Below are 18,240 nucleotides of genomic sequence, written 5' to 3'. Positions count from 1 at the left end.
AGGATTAAATTAGTTAATTATATAAAGTACCCCAATCCTACTTGGCACACAGTAAGCATTGTGGAAGTCTTTGCTACCATGATTTGAAAACTGCCAAGTTACTGGTTGTATGATGTTTATACATACACGTAATTCATTCAACAAAATGAAATATTTAGACAGACAAAACCAGTCAGTTCCTTGTCAGAAATGAAGACTGGTGTCTATGACAACTGCAGTGTCCGTAGAATGCTGATTACTTTTCAAGTTGGAGAGAAAAAAGCTATCAACTTTCAGAAGGAATTCCATCCTGTCCTTCTCCTACATGTCTGACTTCTGAAATCGAATCCCACTTTCTGGCCCATTCCACTGTCACTTCCTCTTGCTCACCCCTCCTTCCCTGACACACTCATTCACACTCCTCATTACCTGTTCAAGCAGGGCTTCTTCCTTGGAGAACATCCCCAGCCACACCCTGGACCCAGAGGTAAGGAATCACTTTCCTTTTGTTATTATTCAGTGTGTCCTTTTGGTTTAGCTCAGTGTGCCTACACTGAGCATTTTGGCAGGCCTTGGAGTGACAAATGAATAAGACACTGGCATGTGCTGTGAGCGTAAGTACACACCAAGATTGAGAATAAAAAAAAGTAACATCTTTCCTTAGCAATTTGTTCTATCGATTGCATGTTGAAATGGTAATATTTTGGATATGTTATGTTAAATATATTATTAAGTTGATTCCTCCCTTTTTTCTTCTTCCTTTCTAAAAATGTGGCTGCAAGAAAATTTACAGTTGCATATGTGGCTCCCATTTGAGGACTGCATTCTGCTTCTATCGGTCAGTGGTGGCTGAAGGAGATAGAGACAGAGATCATTTTAATACAGCAGATGGAGAGCCAGGGTAGAGGAATGCAGAGTGGAATGCAGACCAGAGATGGGTTGCCCACATCTCCGTAGATCATGTGGGTCACAAGGTTCTGATGAGCTGGTCTCTCTAGCTGTATCCTCACTGCTTTCTGGGAATGCTCTACCCCATACAAATGTACCCCATTTTCTCTCATTGTTGGTACTCTGCTCTTTTGTTTTTCTTCTGGCTAATTTCTACCCATTCCTAAGTTCCCTAACACTGCACTTCTTCTGAGGATCCCCCCCTATTTCTACTCTTCTCCTGAACTGAGTTAGTAACTCCTACAATATATGTCCCCATGGTTCCTCTATTTCTCCAATAAGTCACCCATCATATCTCCTGGAGATTTCTGGTTTGACAGCCCATATCCCCAGTGAAGCAGAAGCACTCTGAAGGCAGGGAGCAAGTAAGAGTATTTTCCCATTTCTGTGGCATTGCCTAGCACAATATGGGATGTGTTATGTGCTTAACAAATGATTGAAGCTACTAGATGAATGAATGAACCCAGAAGTGATCCTACTTGCACTTTTTTAATTGACTGAAAAGTCTGCCTCAACAACTAGACTGACACCTCCCAACAGGGAGACCCATCATTCAAGTTCATCTCTAGATTCCACATGCTTAGATTTGAATTGAGTTCAAAGTAAGACACTCTGGTTTGCATTTTCTCATGAAGCCCTCACTGTTATACATTAAAGCATGATATTTGGTTCTTTGGTCCCCATAGGAACCTAGCAGATTTGACTTAAAAATGACTTTACATCCAATTATACTTTGAGTTCCAGGGTCAGTAGGTGGGTAAACAGGGACTATCCACTTCATCTTTTTAATATTCCCAAATCTTTCCTAGGCTCTGATGAAGAGCAGATATTCAGTTATCATTTGATGGATAAATGGATGGAGGGATGGATGGAGGGATGGATGGATGATTGAATAGGTATATGTGTAGATAGATGACTGAAGAAGTAAATGGTTAAGTAATATTCTGGGAGTCAGTCACAAGGCAGAGGAAATAAATATTCTAAGTGCCAGTCCAGGCTCTCTTAGGGGCCCACAAAGTGGAAGGTGAAACAAGCCCAGTTCCCTCTGGACAGAGAACTGGCAGAAGCAATCCTTAGATCAAGAGGGGTTAATGGACTTCTTGCTGCATTATTAAGACTTAATTTCTTGTTTATTAAGAGAATGTTCTGTTTAGAGTTACTTTCCCACTTGGGCATTCCTGCAAATTGCCTCTTCACCCCAAAAGGCCTTTGCTCAGTCTTCCTGTCCTCCAGGGGTCTTTGCCTCACTCTGAAACACCTTCTCACAGAGGAGAGCAAAGTAGGACTTGGATAAACAGCATGGAAGAAGAGGTTGTAGTTGATCTGTTTACCTCTACATTAATAGAGGGTTTTGCTCCCAGATGGGGAACAGGGGTGTCTGGATTTAGTGCTCTGGGATATCCTTCTTCCTTTCCTTCTGAGCCCCTGTGATTTTATTATCAGCCTTCCTCTCAGTCAAGGGAAGATGTACCAAAACACAGTGTGGGGAATAATGTACACACACACACATACACACACTAACATATACAAATGAACAAAAATCATGAGGCTTCCTGTAAAAAATGGCACCCATGCAATAAACATGATTCATGTACGTGTAAAAACATACACACACATGCACATATTTCTTTCATATCTGTGTGTGCAATGTGTGTGTATGCAAGCTCACATACAGATCAGCTCATACCCAAGCATAGACAGGCATTTTGGAACATCTTCCTAGGCAAGTAGGCCTGTACTTCCATGCATGCATGCAAGCTGTCATGTATGTCACACACACTCACACATTCAAGGTGTTTCCTTTGGCCATAAATTCCATATTCAGAGTAACTAAGGAAAATTACTATCTCTATTTTCCTGTGTGTTGTTCCAGGTGCATAATTTGTCCCTTCTCCATCTTCCATCAGATAAGTCATACCCAATATTTTGATGAATTAACAGATGGCACCAAAAAATTGGAGATCTCAAGAAAATGTCCAAGTTGTTGGACGTCACCACCAGCTCCACTTTCTCATTCCCACCCTCTTTCTTCTTTCTTCCCTTTCCCTAAAGAGTCAAACAAATACATTTACTTGTTATGTATGTGACAGTCTAAGAATCATCTTCTGTTGTTTGATGTTGCTGCCCTTAGGAACTGACTGGACACCTCAAAGGGTTTATCACAGTCTTTATGCTCAATGAATACAGTGTTCTTAGGGAAAAAAACTATAATGAAATAATATCTTTTGCACTTCTTGTATGTTGATGGGGAAACTGATATTCAGACAAGAAAGTGAATTTCTAAAAGCCTCCCACTCATTTACTGAGTGGAAAGACTGGGCTTTAATCCTGGATCTGCAAGTTCCTTAGTCCAATCAGATAATGAAGACAATCACAGTAAAAATGCTGATAATAGCCACATCACAATAATTTGTTAGGTGCCAGTGTGCTAACTACTTTTAATGCATTATTATATTTAATCCTTACAATTTACATCAAGTAATATTTATATGACTACTTATAAAAGAGGAGTCTTGAAGAACTGAGTCACTAGTGGAGGCAACACCAAGCTGGTGAAAGCAGGAGGAGGGACTAGAACCTGGGAGATATAAATCCAGATCTGGCCTCTTCACTCACTACAATGCCACCCACCCCTCCCCTTGCATAAGAAGGTCCTTAAGAAGTAATTTCCATGCATAAATGAATAAAATGTTGATATGAGATGGACCTTACATGATTTCTGGCACACAGCATTCATGCAAAAGTAAATCTGCTCCTCTTCCTTCCCCCAACTCCTCCATGGCTAGGGCCAAGGGAATGTTTAGGGCCTGCTGTCCGACACTGGATTTCAATCCAAAGCTTTGCATATTTTAAAATGTTGTGTTGTAAAAACAGTAGAGGAACAAGGCTCTTTAAATAATTTACCACCATGCCTTGGAGAAATTAAAAATATATTTCACTGAGAAAGAAAAGTCTTGCTACATGGGATTTCCAGGCACTCGGACCAGAGCACATTTTTTAATGGAGGAATTGAATTGGTTGTAATGATGAATTTTTCCAAGTGAAAGGGAAGGACAGAGGAAAGAGGACAGACTGATGTCACACTCATTGTCACTTTGTGTTAAGGTAGAATTTATACTAATTATTTCACAAAGTCCTACTTAATTTAATGTCTAAACACAGACAACAAATACATATTGATTGAGTGGTTATTGGAGTGGGTGGGTAGGTTGGAGGGTAAGCAAGTTGGTAAAAGAAATAATTGGTATTAGATGGATTAAAATACTGTAAGCTTTGAGACTGGAAATCCCTAAGTTAAAAACTTAGCTTTCCCTCTTATTTGCTACACCTCTTCTGGGTCTAAGTTTCCTTATTTATAAAATGGAAATACTATGATTAAATTGAAGTGTTGAGAAATACTGATAATATAGGATGTCTGTTGTGCAGCAAATACTCATTACTTAAGAAAGAATGAATGTGCCCAACCAACACTTCTACCCACATTGTCAAATGACTGATCTTGCCTTCCTCAAAATGTGTGCTGTACGCTCAGCCTAGAAAGTGCTGCCACCCTCCTTTATCTAACAACCTCCTGTTCAAATAAACCATTACTTTCCACCATGAAGTCTGGACTGATCACTCCAGTCCATAGCGCTCAACCCACCTTTAAAGGGAAGATCCACATTACAATCACATCCACCCTGCCTCTGTTCATACACCAATCTCTTTACCTGGCCTGGGCTATGACTAAATGCATCTTATCATCTCTGTGAACAGGTAGCATGGTGTTGTACCACCAAGGGGGTTCTCTGAAAGTTCAGTGGGCCCATTCACTATGGATAAAAATGGATGTCTAAGGGATCATAACTCATACTATCAACTGATGCACACAGGCAAGACCAGTAAGGATCTAAATGGCCTCAACTGTACCATTTCCCATGGCCTTTGCATCAATTTCCTTCCTCGTATTCAGCTCTGTTTCCTCACTCCCTCAAAGATGGATTGGACCTGATGGGGAGGGATGAGAAAGACTGAACTGGGTAAAGCAATTAGCCTACTTTTCTATTAACCCGTTCCAAGCACATATGAGACACAAATGATAGCCCATTTATAAAATGATAACTTCAAGTTATCAGTCCCTAAGGTAGACTTACATAAACAAAAGCAATTCCCTAAACAACATCTTAAATTTAATTTCTTCCCCAGATCAGACCCCATTTTAGAGGACCTAAGATAATTATCAGAAAAAAAGCATTCCTAACAAACTGAGTCAATTCCAAGGTTAAACTACATTTTCACAAAAGTTAGTAAATTCTCAAACTAGACTCTCCCATAGAACTGAATCATCTGCTCAGATAAAACCACAACAACCAAGATAGTTTGATTTATCTGGCCATACATGCCTTTGAGTGATGCACAGTGGCACAGAGCTAAGAAGGCTTTGCTCTCAGGGCACTCCACTCACTCCAGCCCAGACCCAAAGGCATGACAGGGCCATGGCCCAGGCAGCTGACCTACCTCCCAACGTAGCAGAGATGAGGAGGTGGGTGCCGTACTTTTTGATGATGGTGTCGATGAACTGCTGAGTGGTGGGTCTCCTGCCAAGCAGACGGATGCTCCTTTGAAACTCTGGCATGAGGGGCACTGGATGACGGACCAGATCTCTCCTCTCAATGGCTGTGTTCCTCACCTTCCAACGGGCAAACTCCCTGAGAAGGGGAGAGAGTGACACTCAATTTACCATTTCTATCCTCCAGCCAAAGTCCACCCAATCAACCCTTCCTGTCCTCTCCTTCGGTGAGAGTGCCTATAATTTTAATTTTGCCAAATGACTCTTTGATCTAGAATTTTTAATCCCTTTTAGTCAAAAAATATTGAGTACCACTCATTACTGGGACTGAACCAGATAGACAGCCACACATTCAAGTTGCTCTCAGAGCATCAGAGAAACAAAGTCAGGAGTCACTTTTACTAGGTGGAAAGACTGAGGGGAAAAAAAAAAAGAAATTATCATTATCATTAGTATCATTTGATACTAATGATCGTAATGATGATTTTCATGATACTTTATAGTTGACCAGAATAGCAGGTCTCATTTCATATCTAATTATCACACTAGCCTTGTGACATGGGACTATTATCCATTTCTAGTTCATCTCACAAGAACTAGTTTTCCACTGTTGGTAGTTGCTTGTCCAACTCTCTCACTAGACTGTGAATGACATTACAAAGATGGAATCTTCTAGGTAACCCCTGAGCACCCTGTAAAGAGCACAGTGCCTGTGTCATGGTAGGATTTATGACAAGGCTTGGTGGAGGAATAAATTAGCAAATGCAGGGAAGAAGGAAGGAAGGTAGCAGGGGAGGAAGGTAGGCCATCTAAGTGGGCAGAGTCTAAGGCACAAAGCAGCCTGAGATCTGTTGTAAGACAGTTCAAAATTCAAACATTGAGCCCAGAGCTCACTTGGATCCTAAACTTTAACATGAATTCACTAAGCACCTACAATTTGGAAGAAACTAAGCTGTGCTCTTGTGGGGAAATTTTTGTTTTTGTTTTTGTTTTGTTTTTTTTTTCACTAATTATAGAGATCAAGATGGAGAAGCACCAAACTTGGGAATCCAAGTATTCTTCTGCCTCTTACAAATTATGTGTTGCAAAATTGTGCAAATCATGTCCCTTCTCTGTCCCTACATTTCTTCATCTATAAATATGAATTAGTAGGGTCTATTTCCTACCACTGGTGCAAGAATTGCATGAAAGATAGGGTGTGAAAATACCTTTGCAAACTACAAGGCACTAATCAAATGTAAACTATTGTTTTATAACTGTATTTCCTCACAAATTCCCAAATATGTACATGTAAATCATTAAATGTGCACAGACGGTGAACACAGAGCCCACAAACTGAAGACAAGCAGGAATTTAATGGGACTTGGTTCAGGGTGCTTTTGCTTAAATAACAGTCGCTGTTCTAGCAAAGATGCGGCTCCCCCAGAGCGACCAGCTTCTCAGGCCTGCCTGAGTTACACACTCTCTGTCCCTTGAGAAATGCAGACTAGTCAAAAGGGCCTTAAGGTCAGTCTAGATAAATGATGGAACCAGAGTTTAATGAAAAGGTCTCTCTTTTCTGCCACAGCATGGGAGAGACAGATGAAGAAAGAGCCAGGGGACAAGAAAAAGTAGAACAGGGTGGGAATCGGGCCGGATATGCCCCAGTAATTCAGGGGTAGAGTCCTGACCCCTGACTCACAGGAAATGGGTCTGAGAGAAGTTTTAATATTAGAATACATTTCCCAACCTCAGAGCTTAGGCTGTCTGCATAAGGTATCTTTGTCCATAATTCTTCATGTAGTCCAAATGATAAGGTGACACAGTACCTGCACATCCTAGGTACTTTGTCAATTGCACTTAGGGAAACCCTGAGGGTGCCTATGGAGTGGATATGGCCCCTGTCTTCGAGAAGCTCACAGTCTATCAAGGAAGACTAAACATTTCCATTTTTTTGTAAACTGACTCAGGACTGCAGGATAGAGAAGTTGGGGCATGGACCACTCGGCCTGTAGGGAAAGCTTCAGAGAGGTCATGTGTGAACTCCAGCTTCGAAGTCTACAGAGGATTTACACAAATTCCAACCCCCTGAAAGAAAGGGCAGGAGCACAATGAGAGGAGGGAACACAGGATGTGTAATGAGAAGAGCATAGAAGGAGAGAAGGAATATGGACAGGGTGTTCGGAAGGGACAGGATGGAACAAGTGGGCTGACCAGGTGTCAGAGGGTCCTTGACAACCAGTTGAGAATTTTATAGGTGGGGCAGATGGTTTCTGACATAAGGCCTAAGGACCCCAGGACCCAGCAACTTGCTTCCAACAAATAGAATATGAAAATGATGGAATGTGGCTTTCATGTTGGGTTACAAAGCACTCCCACTTCTACATGGCTCTCTCTCCCTCATTCATGGCATGTTCTGAGATGTTCTGGAGAGATCTGCAGAGTGAACCTCCCAGGGAAGCCTCCAGTTGCATCTTCTGAGGACCTGGGCCAGTCAGCATCTTCTGAGGACCTGGGACCTCTTGTGGAGCTGAGTCCTCATAAGATAGCTCTGCATGAACTGGAAACACCCAGCCATGGTGACTGCAGTCTGACAAGAGACCCAGGACAAGGCACTTGGGTTCCTGACCCACAGAAACTTCAAGATAATGTTGTTCTAAGTAACCAAGTAATGGCGTAAATTGTTATTCAGTCATCCATGGCCAATACGAGTCAATGAGAATCACCAAATATATCTGAATCTTTCCTCAACAGCTTATTTCTGAAATTTACAAAATTACATACCATGTAATTATAATTTATATATATGTATATATGTGTGTGTGTGTTTATACACATATATCACCATTCAGAAAATATATACATATATAGTTACATATATTATAATTTTTATAAATTAAACTTTTGGGTTGCTTTTTTTTCTATGAATATAACTATATTCCTCAGAATTAACACTATTTACTATTAACACACACAGAGAATTTAAGTAACTTGCTAGAGGTTACCCAGCTAGTTAGTGACAGAGTCAGTTGTATAAACTGGTTTCCTAAATATCCTATCTCTTAAATCATATTTCATGTAAATATTTAGAGAGAAGGTATAAAAACATAGGAGAATCAGTGCAGTGTGGATTCCTTTTTTTTTTTTTTTTTTAACAACCTTCATAGTCTTTGTGAAGCTCACCAGCTACAGTCTCAGGGCTTGCCATCTGTGTAGTTTCTGAAAAAAAACAGGAAAGAAGCCAGTGCTGGGTACCAGGACCTACCTTCTGGAATGGATGGGAAGCCAGAGTGAGAGAAGCGTGTGGCACACTGAGCGTCAGGCCAGGCCTTGGGAGAGCCCAGAAACAGGGGCTGTTATTGTAAGGCTTCAGCTCCAGGCCAGGCACTGGCATCTCAGCACCCTGGACAGAGTCCCTGATGACAAGGGGAAGACAAATGCAAATGGCTGTTCAGGGAGGTCTCTATACTATGCTCTGCAGCTGTAATGGTAATTCTAGTCATAGAGGGATCAAGGAGGACAAGGTCTGGAAAAGGGGTGGGTGGGAAGTATGGTGTCTTAGAATTCTTCTGTATGAATTGAATTTTGAAGGAAACAAAGATTGGCCAGACAAAGCTAGGGGTAGTTTGGGTGGGCTGGGGATCCCAGTGCCTTGTCGCTGGTCTCTTGCCAGGTTGCAGTCACCCACAGCTGTGTTGGGAAGGGCCCCCATTCAGGTAATACACAAGGACCCAGCATGTGTGTGATAAAAATGCTAATAGGAAGGGCAATTTTTCAGAGACTACGGGTTAAAGGACTATGTGTCAGACTCTGTTATTAAATCTCAGTGTGTAAATCCTGTTCTCATTGGCCAAAAATCCAGACCAAAACGTTCTGAGGATGGGTTTATGCTGTTCTGTAAACATTATAGGGATGTTGACACAAAGACTGTGATAATCACAGCTTTATACTCACCAGAATACATGTTAGCAAAAGAACTCCCAAGCACCTAGATTTATTCTGAGGAAGATTTATCCATGTAGGCTGAAAAGGTTGACTTACATATTCATAATTTTAGCACCTTCTATTTTCTGACCCTTAGAATATAAACAAAATTGATGAAAGTCTTGCTCTGGAGGAGCTTATATTCTGGCAGGAGTGGATAGATGAAACCAATGTGTAACATGTAAAGGGGAGATAAATGTTATTCACACAAATAAAAGAAGGGGAGAGAATGAGATGCCCAGAGGTGATTTAAGATCTAGTTTTATATGTGGTCAGAAAAAAAAATACTTTCTGATTTGATGATATTTGAGGAGATACTTAAAGGAAAAAAGGGAGGAACCACGGGGCCATCTGGTGGAGGAAGAATGTTCTAGAAGGAAAGAACAGCAAATGCAAATGTCCTCAGGTAGGGATGTGATTGCCAGGTGTGAGGAAACACAAGAAGGAGGGTTAGATGAGCAAAGCAGGTGAGATGAATGAAGGGGAAGATGAGAGAAAAAAAACTAACATTCAAATATGGAGTGGGGTTGGCAAAGCTCTTTTTGAGAATTTTTAAATTTAAGGAACATTAAAAGTCAAAAGAAGGTTCTGAGCTGACACAAACTGATATGTTGGGGAAAAAAAAAAATAGGCAAATTTATTCTGTAAAGGTCCAGATAGTAATACTTCATGCTTTTTTTCAGCCAAACACTCCATTCTGTCCTTATGATATGGAGCAGTCAGACATTATATAAACAAGTAAGTTTATATAAATTTACTTGTTCTAATAAAACTTTATTTACAAAAGCACTGGCAGGGCAGATTTGGCTCACAGGTAGTGTAACCTCTATTCTAAAAGTTTTACCAGTACTTATTCACGGAAGTCAGCAATCTAACTCACCCAGTTCACAGATGGGAAAAATAAATGTCAAAGAGATTAAGTAATTTGCATAAGACCAGACAGCAAAAGACTGGCAGGGCTGGAGCTCATGACTCCAATCACAGAACCCTTTCCATGCAACATGCGACCTTAAAAAATTACAGAAAGAAAAAGAAAGCAAGCTCTGCTTGCCATATTGTCTTACTGCTCTGCTGGCCCAGGAACAATTTCATGTAAGTTCTCAGTGAATTGAGTGCAACATAAAATATATCTTTCCTTCTGAGCTCACAGAGCAAGCAATTCCCCTTGGAGGAGAAGGCAGAACTCATGATGGCAGAAGATCTGCAGAATATGCTTATGCCCAATTAAGCATCCCAGCAGGGTGGGTGAACCATTAGACTGAGATAAAAAAGGATCCTGGATGGAAGGCATGGGTGTCTGCAGCAAGGCCCCACTCCACTGGGGAGCTGGAACTGGAGAGCAGGTGACGACAGGGGCAGGGGAAGCAGGAAGACTGGAGCTAAGGTTGCAGGATGTAAGATGGGGCTGGAGAAAAACTTGCAAGGCCAAGGTGTTCCTTTTAGAGCTAAGTATTCACTGCCTTTCAGGAATCCTCCTTCGTCCTCTTTATCAGCCGTCTGAGATCCTGCACACACACACACACACACACACACACACACAACACACACTCGACACATTGAGTACAAGTTGCACTGAACAGGGAAAAAAGACAATGAGACAGGAGAACTGTCCCTGTACCCTTAGGAAGGTGCTACTTCTCCCCGACATTGGTGCCTCCCCCTGTAAAATAAGCTGATTGAATTAGTTCCCCTTCAGCCCTGTCTCTGCCAGCCTAGGTCTGGAAGTAGAAAGACTGGATTACAACCACATTCTGCCACCCATTGCTTAAACTCCATCAAATGTAAATGGCATCTGCCTTACAGGGATAGGTTTAGGATTGTATTAAATCGGGAAGCATAGTGCCTAGAACATTACCAGCCTTCAATAAAATATTAGTGCAAAGCTATTTTCAGTATTATCACTGCTGTTATGATTATATGAGTAGCTCCAGTGGGAAGTCGGGTGACAGTGGGTGGATGGTGGAGAGGGAAGGAGAGGAAGCAACTGTGCTCTTTTTAAAGGTACCAGTAGATTGACCTTCAGGAAAGGTGGGATATGAATTTTGTGAAACATACTAAAACAGTGAGACTGGATTTAAGAAAGACTCATAGTTTACAAATTCTCTCCAGGTCTATTTCATCCTAAATATGATGAGGACTAAAGCATGCATCTCCAAATTGTCCTGTTCTAAGACTTTAATGAAATAATGGTTGGAAGATGTCTTTGAAAATTGCACCAGAGTGTGAAAAACAACTAGCTGCTCTTGGTATGACCATTATTTTAGTATTTGCATAGGAAAGACATGACTACGATGTTTCTATTGCTTGAAAATGTTGTATATAGGTCTCCTCAGAAGGTACTTCCAGGACTCCTGGGTCCCCAGGAAGCATTGGATTACTACTATAAGTTTCTTCCATTGCTTCCTAGGTGACTGAGGCTTTAAAATACAGGGAAAACAGAAAAAAAAATAAAGAGATGAATATAAAAAGGAGGATTAGGGCTAAAATTACATGAAACAATGATTCTATCAAATCCTGTACACTTGATGAACATGAACTACAAATGTCTCTAGGCTTCCCTCCTTTCAGAGGACAAAGAGAAATCACAGTCCAAAGTCCTATGCAGTCCAGAGGATATCAGAGTAGCTGTTGTTCAAGGAAGGAGTCAGTGCTGGTGAGTGATGGTCTCAATGGGCCTCCAACCAGCCTGGCTGGCTCAAGGTAGCCAAATGCAAACGTGAAAGCACCCTCAGCAAAGCAATTCCACAGGGTCAAAAGCTTTCTAAGCTAGATAGATACTAGTCTGGTAGACTGACTTGATCCAAGGGTACATTTTAGAATATTTTATGGACACTGTAGTCCCATAAATGTTGTTGAGAGCATGATTGATTGCAGTTATGGGATGTTTGCATTTGTTTATTCCTGGGTGGCTTTATTCCTTTGGTTGCATTAACTAATCATTTGGAAATGGAATAAGAAGAAGCCTCTGTGTTATCAGGGTGATGGAGAAGTATTCTGGAGCTGCTTCCATTATTGTTAAAAGCAAATTACTCCCAGAGATGAACAAGGGGAATCGCAGAGGAGAGTAAGGAGATGAAATCATTGAGCTGAGAGAAGGAGCCTGGGCATTTCTCCTGCCTGCTGTTCCTGGTCTCCCCGCAGGATCCCCAGTCAGCTCAGGAAAAGGTGAACCCAAGGGCACATGTGAAGCAGAAATGATGCATTTTAACGAGAGAGGGTGCTGGTGCCAAATCCCCTGCCCCGCCTCCCAGCCCAGAACATAAGTGAGAGGCCAGGTGGGAGCGGCAGCAATCCAAGTGATCTATCGGATCATTTCAGCCCGAAAGGGTGAAGGGAGAAAAAGAAAGAAGTTGTTTAAAAAAAAGAACTATTTGTGAAAACATGATTATGAATAGTATTATTTTTAATTATAAGTAAAGACATTGACTTAGAGAATAAAATGATGTGTTTACAATTTGCACATAAATCTATTTTTCTACGTATATTCACTTAAGTAATGGCATTTTTTATTTTTAATAACAAGCCCATAGAAGTTCTGAAGGCTCATAGCAGAGGAATGAAGTTCAGAGACATGCGGACATTTATTCCAGGGAAAGAGTGTTGGAACAGGGACTACGCGCTTCTCATGGAGAAGAAACTTGGGAAGAAAACATAGAAATACAGCAAACACACTCGGGATGGCACTACTTTCCTGTGAATGGACTGTTTCCAAAAACCAAGTGGGATTCTTCCTGGGGCACTGTGACTGAAGGAGGTTATGGGACTCAACTGGAGAAGGCAGGTTGGAATGTTCCCATTTTATTTCACTCTGAGAATCCTGCTTGCTTCCTGCTTTGTTATACCTCAGCTGGCCTCCCAAGAGTTCATCCAAGGCTGTCACTGTCATGTTACAAATGAAGAAACTGAGGCCTCAGTGGGAAAGGCGGGCTTTCTCAAGGTCACAACACCTTTGGTGGCTAACGGGGACAGAACCCAGATTTCTGACCTCAGTTGCATTGTTTTCTACTCTGACCCACTGTTCCATTCCATTATCACAACTTGGGGGGGGTTCTATAGTGCACTTATTCTTTACAAATCTCTCCTCCCTTCAACCTGAAAGATGGGAGAATTGCCACTCCATCACAAGCAGAGAAAATCAGGGCCCAGGGCTGTGAAGTCCACTTTGGTAAATCCATGCCAGAGCTGAGATTGAAATTCAGATTCTATGGTTCTCTGTCTGGCCTTTTCCCCTCTTCTTCCTACTCTCCTCTCCTCTGCTCATTCTGGTGTCATGCAAAGAGTCTTCCAAACTGCCTTGAAGTCTCTGAAATGCTCAGCAAAGAAATAGAGAACGAAAACAAAAACAAGCAAATGCTTATTCCACTGAGCATCTGAAAAAGGATAAAAATAAGTTCTTTCCTGAAGACACTGTGGTGCCCGAGAATGAACACAAACTTCCCAGTCGGACAGACTTGGCTCTGAATCCCAGTCAGAAAGCCATTCATTAGCTGAGTGAGTGAGTGCAGATTCTGCGGTGTCTCTGAGCTTCTTCACCAATGCAACAGAAATCTTACTACCTTCCTTGCAGGGTTGCTGGAAGGATTAGCCATAATGAATTCAATTAATCTGGCAGTAGTAGCTACTCAATAAATGTTAGCTATTTATCCTTTGGCTAGGCATTCTAAAAGGGGAGTTTGTTGTATAGCACATAACTTTTAATGGATATTTTAAATGATCTTAATATGCCTATGGGCTCCAGGGATTACATGAACTGCATATAAATAAAATATTTAAAATTCTGTTTACCTCGATTTGTCTCTCTGCTTATTTCCAAAGCATCTATTGTGAAAGCATGACTCATAACTAAATATAGATTAATAAAAGTTTGGAGCAGCAATTATTTTCCAATTATCATAAATCCCATTAAACATTGCAATTATATGAATTTTCTCTTTCAGATCACAAAATTTGAGAGCTCCGAGGGACCACAGAGAATGTCTTCATCTGTGCATTCAATCTTCAGACAGAAACATGAAGACTCTGAGAGGGAAGAGAATTTTCCCAAAGACACACTATTGTAAGCGGCAGAACTGATTTTAAAATCCAGGTCTTGTACATCCGGGTCTCTGCTCATTTCCCTCTGCTATCTTACATCCCTTAAGGACAAAAGTGAACACCTTTTCCCTCAGCAAGTAATGCTCATTTAATTATCAAATATCCTTCTCAGTAAAATATTTAGAATTCGAAAGAACATTGCCATCTCTGATCCCTATCCCATCCATATACTCAGCTAGAACCCTCTTTCATTTTCTTAGAAACCTGCCCCGTTTCTGCTTTAAATTATTTAAGAAATTGATTTTTTTATTCAATTCATTTTCCACACACTGACTAAAGTTCTGACCCTATATCAGAAACTAGGGAAAACCACCTTTATTTAACCTAAGTGCACCAAAGTATTTAAAAATTATTTAAGTCGTAAGTTGTCCAACTGTGGCCCACAGGCCTAATGTGTTCTAATGCTTGTTTTGTAAATAATTATTTGTTGGAAAGTAGTCATTCTCCTTTGTCTAGGTGGCTGTGGTCTACAGCTGCATTTGAACTGTAATAGAGACTGGGGTACAGACCCATGAGGCTTATGAAATCAAAAATACTTATTCTGACACTTATAGGAAAAGTTCTGCCCATCCTGATTTAATGCATTAACCTGCCCAGTCGAATGTTGTATTGTAAGGAAACAATCAAAGATGTCAGACTTAAGACTTTTGGATTGAATGGGGGTGGGGAGTGAGAGTGAGAGGTCAGTAGATTGTGTGATTTTTCTTCATTTTGTTTGTTTTATTGGCAAAAAAGAGACCCTTGACAATTAAAAAAAAAGTTTAAAAACTTCTGGGCTAAAGCAAATTAGAAAACAATGATATTGTCCCCCAAAGTCTTCTTGGAACAACTTTAAACCAAATAACAAAGTCATTGTTTAAATACACATCAGAATAAATGGATTAAAAAGTGTCCAGATAACACCAGAGTTAAAGAAAAAAAAGCTTCATGTGGAATTTATGATATGATGAATAAATAAGACAGCTGATTTCATATACACAGGATTAAAACACTGTGGGTGGGCAGCTAAGGCATTCCATTTTGACTGTCCAAAGAGCACAAGAAGATGGAAGATACCACAGGTTTCCTAGCTGGGGGGATCTGAGGAGTTGCACTGTCACGAAAAGACAGCTCCAAGTGCTAGAAGCAGAATGACCAGAAATAACTGACAGCAAGGTAAAGCCCTGCTCAGTAAAGCAAGCTCTTTCTGTCAGAATGAGCATAAAAGAACAGGCTGCCCTGGGAAACAGGGAGGTCCCTGTCTTTAAAGAGAGTGAAGCAGAATTTGCATAACTGATTGACAGATATGCTTTGGGGAGGAATTCAGAATCTAAAAGGTGATTGGAAAGTGTTGCTCTTGCTGTCCTTACTGACTAGGAGATGATGTGAGTTTCGGAAAGGGAAAATACACATGGAACATTAGGAACTGTCTTCTGAATGCCCAAGAGAATTGGAAATGTTTCAATCAGGAACTATTAATTGTTATGGCCACTGACAGGAGTATTAGCCTCACTCAGCACCAGCAGGATGGATAGCAGTTACAGTGAGGATTACCTACTTAGCTCTTGTTCAGCTCTGAGTTAGCAGAATACTCCAAAATACACTGACAGATGCCAGTTTCCAGTTATATGATAAAGCTGCCCCCAGAGTCTGAATCGTGACTCCATTCTTTCTTCTACAGTACACGAAATGGCTTTCCTCCATCAAATGGGCTTTCAACTAGTTCATCGTTCTTCAGGTCTCCATACTTGACTACCAAAAGTTATTCTTCTTGGGCATAAAGATATCTTGATGGCCACACTTCACAAAAGCAACTTGCTAGTAGTCGTGCTTCTGCAAGCTCACACTGACACTGAATTTTCCAGAAGAAAGTGCAATGCTCTTTCTCCTACCCCTGCCTCCTTTCTCTCTCTTCTATGCACATCTTTATTTTCCAATATGGAACATGCTTGCTTTTCCAATTCCTGATATGGGCCTGCTCTGTGGACCCATCATAACTGATACCACCAACATTCACATGAATACAAGTACATTGGGAGCTATTTATGATGAGCCTCATTTTACAGAAGAATCTCAGACTCCAAGGTCCCAACCCAGGCTTACCTCTCTCTAATATGCTGTGCACACACTAGATCTGATTTAGGATTATTTTCAATCCAGGATTCTTTGTAGCAAGCTAATTACCATTATGAACCTCAAGGCCATGAATTCATTTGGACTGTGATTCAGCTACTTCATATTTCCTGTTTACTTCTTGTATTTTCTGCAAAATGTGGCCAATATTTTGGCCTCCCTAAAATCTGAAATTGGATCTAGAGGAACCAGCGCTGGACTGTGGGCAAAGGCACTGTAAATCTGCCACTTACTCTAATCGAAGCAATCTGGACTGCCATAGACAAGTAAAAATTCCTCTTTGGGTTTCACTGTTTCCATCTGTAAAATGGACAGTTGCACTGGATTAATGGCCTTCAAACTTTCATTTAGACCTGGAACATCTGAATCATTTATTTGTTCTTTCAAATAATTGGGTAAGGGCCATCAACCATACATAATTCTCTTTAAGATGCTACGGCGATAGGTATAGACAGTATACATAAATAAAGAGCATTTTGCTGGGAAAAATAAAAAAGACAATATTCCAATAAATATTTTTGCAAAATGGGAAAATGAGATATAAATAGAAAATTCTTGGTGGATGGGCCACTTATAGGACCTAGTCTCTCTTCTCACCATCCTGCACTTCGGGTGAAGGAACACAATTTGAGAAGAATCAGACTTTGATTCCATCTGTAGGGTTTGAAGTGAGGTCCATCTGCCACAGACATCAGAATTTGGTGAGAATTCATGTTAAAATACAGAGACAAGAACTCACTCAAAACTTTAATAACTCAGCATCTCTACCTCTGCTGGTCTAACAAGCTCCCAGGTGATCCTTCTACAGAAGAATCAGGACTGAAGCACGGCTGAGCCCTCCTCTGCTTGGGACAAACATCTCCCCCACTCCCACCTTGGATTCTGCTTCTCAACCTTCTGGACCTGGTCCTGGAGGTCACTCCCAGAGGGCACTTTCTCCAACTCCAGGAGCCAACTCAGGTCCCCCTAGACCACTGAACACAGCTGGTGGTGATTTTACTGTCACCCCTCCCACAACACAGCTACTTCTAGGGGGCAGAACTGCACCCCTTTTTTTTCTCAGTTCTTAGTACATTGCCTGCAATATATAAAATACCAATAAATAATCCTCGAATAAAGAAGGCAATGCCAAGAGGTTTATGAATGGCTCCTCTCTCCTTTCCAGCATGAAGAAACTCGTGTTCTCAGGCACTCCCCGGAATCACAGTGTTTATCTGCCAACACTGAGCCCCTGGAGTCTGGCAAGTTACCTTAGGACTCTGCTTCCAAATGGCCCAAGTCTTCAGAGGCTCCCTGTTTCTATTTATTCCAGCACCCTGTTCCATGCGTAGGCAGAGGTGGCAATTACATTCTCAGAAGTGGGGAATTTTGGAATTAATCCTTAACACCTTCGTGCTTTCATTTTTCCTCTTTCCAGTCAGTGGCAAGTCTAATAAGTCCACAGATCTGGAGAAGAGGCGTCTTATGGGATTAAATAAAGCCAGGTTCTTAGCCAAGACACATGGAGGTACAAAGGCTGCCCCCCCGGTCCTCCTGCTTCCACCTTGACAACCTTACAATGCTTCCTAAATGTTGCAGCCAAAATAAACTTCTCC

General features: G+C 41.2%; 1 protein-coding gene across 1 annotated transcript in view; it reads right to left on the bottom strand.

Moving 5' to 3' along the window:
* Brinp1 (BMP/retinoic acid inducible neural specific 1) overlaps window positions 1-18,240 on the bottom strand; it is a 171,548-nt gene that overhangs the window by 58,695 nt on the left and 94,613 nt on the right. The window contains exon 3 of the mRNA XM_047525019.1: window positions 5,425-5,615. Within this exon, the coding sequence (XP_047380975.1) occupies window positions 5,425-5,615 (191 nt within the window). The remainder of the gene's footprint in view (window positions 1-5,424; window positions 5,616-18,240) is intronic.

This window comes from Sciurus carolinensis, chromosome 14 (genome assembly GCF_902686445.1).
Source record: "Sciurus carolinensis chromosome 14, mSciCar1.2, whole genome shotgun sequence".
NCBI lineage: Eukaryota > Metazoa > Chordata > Mammalia > Rodentia > Sciuridae > Sciurus > Sciurus carolinensis.
The sequence above is the reverse complement of the archived record's forward strand: the minus strand, read 5'-3'. Positions and strand labels throughout refer to the sequence as shown.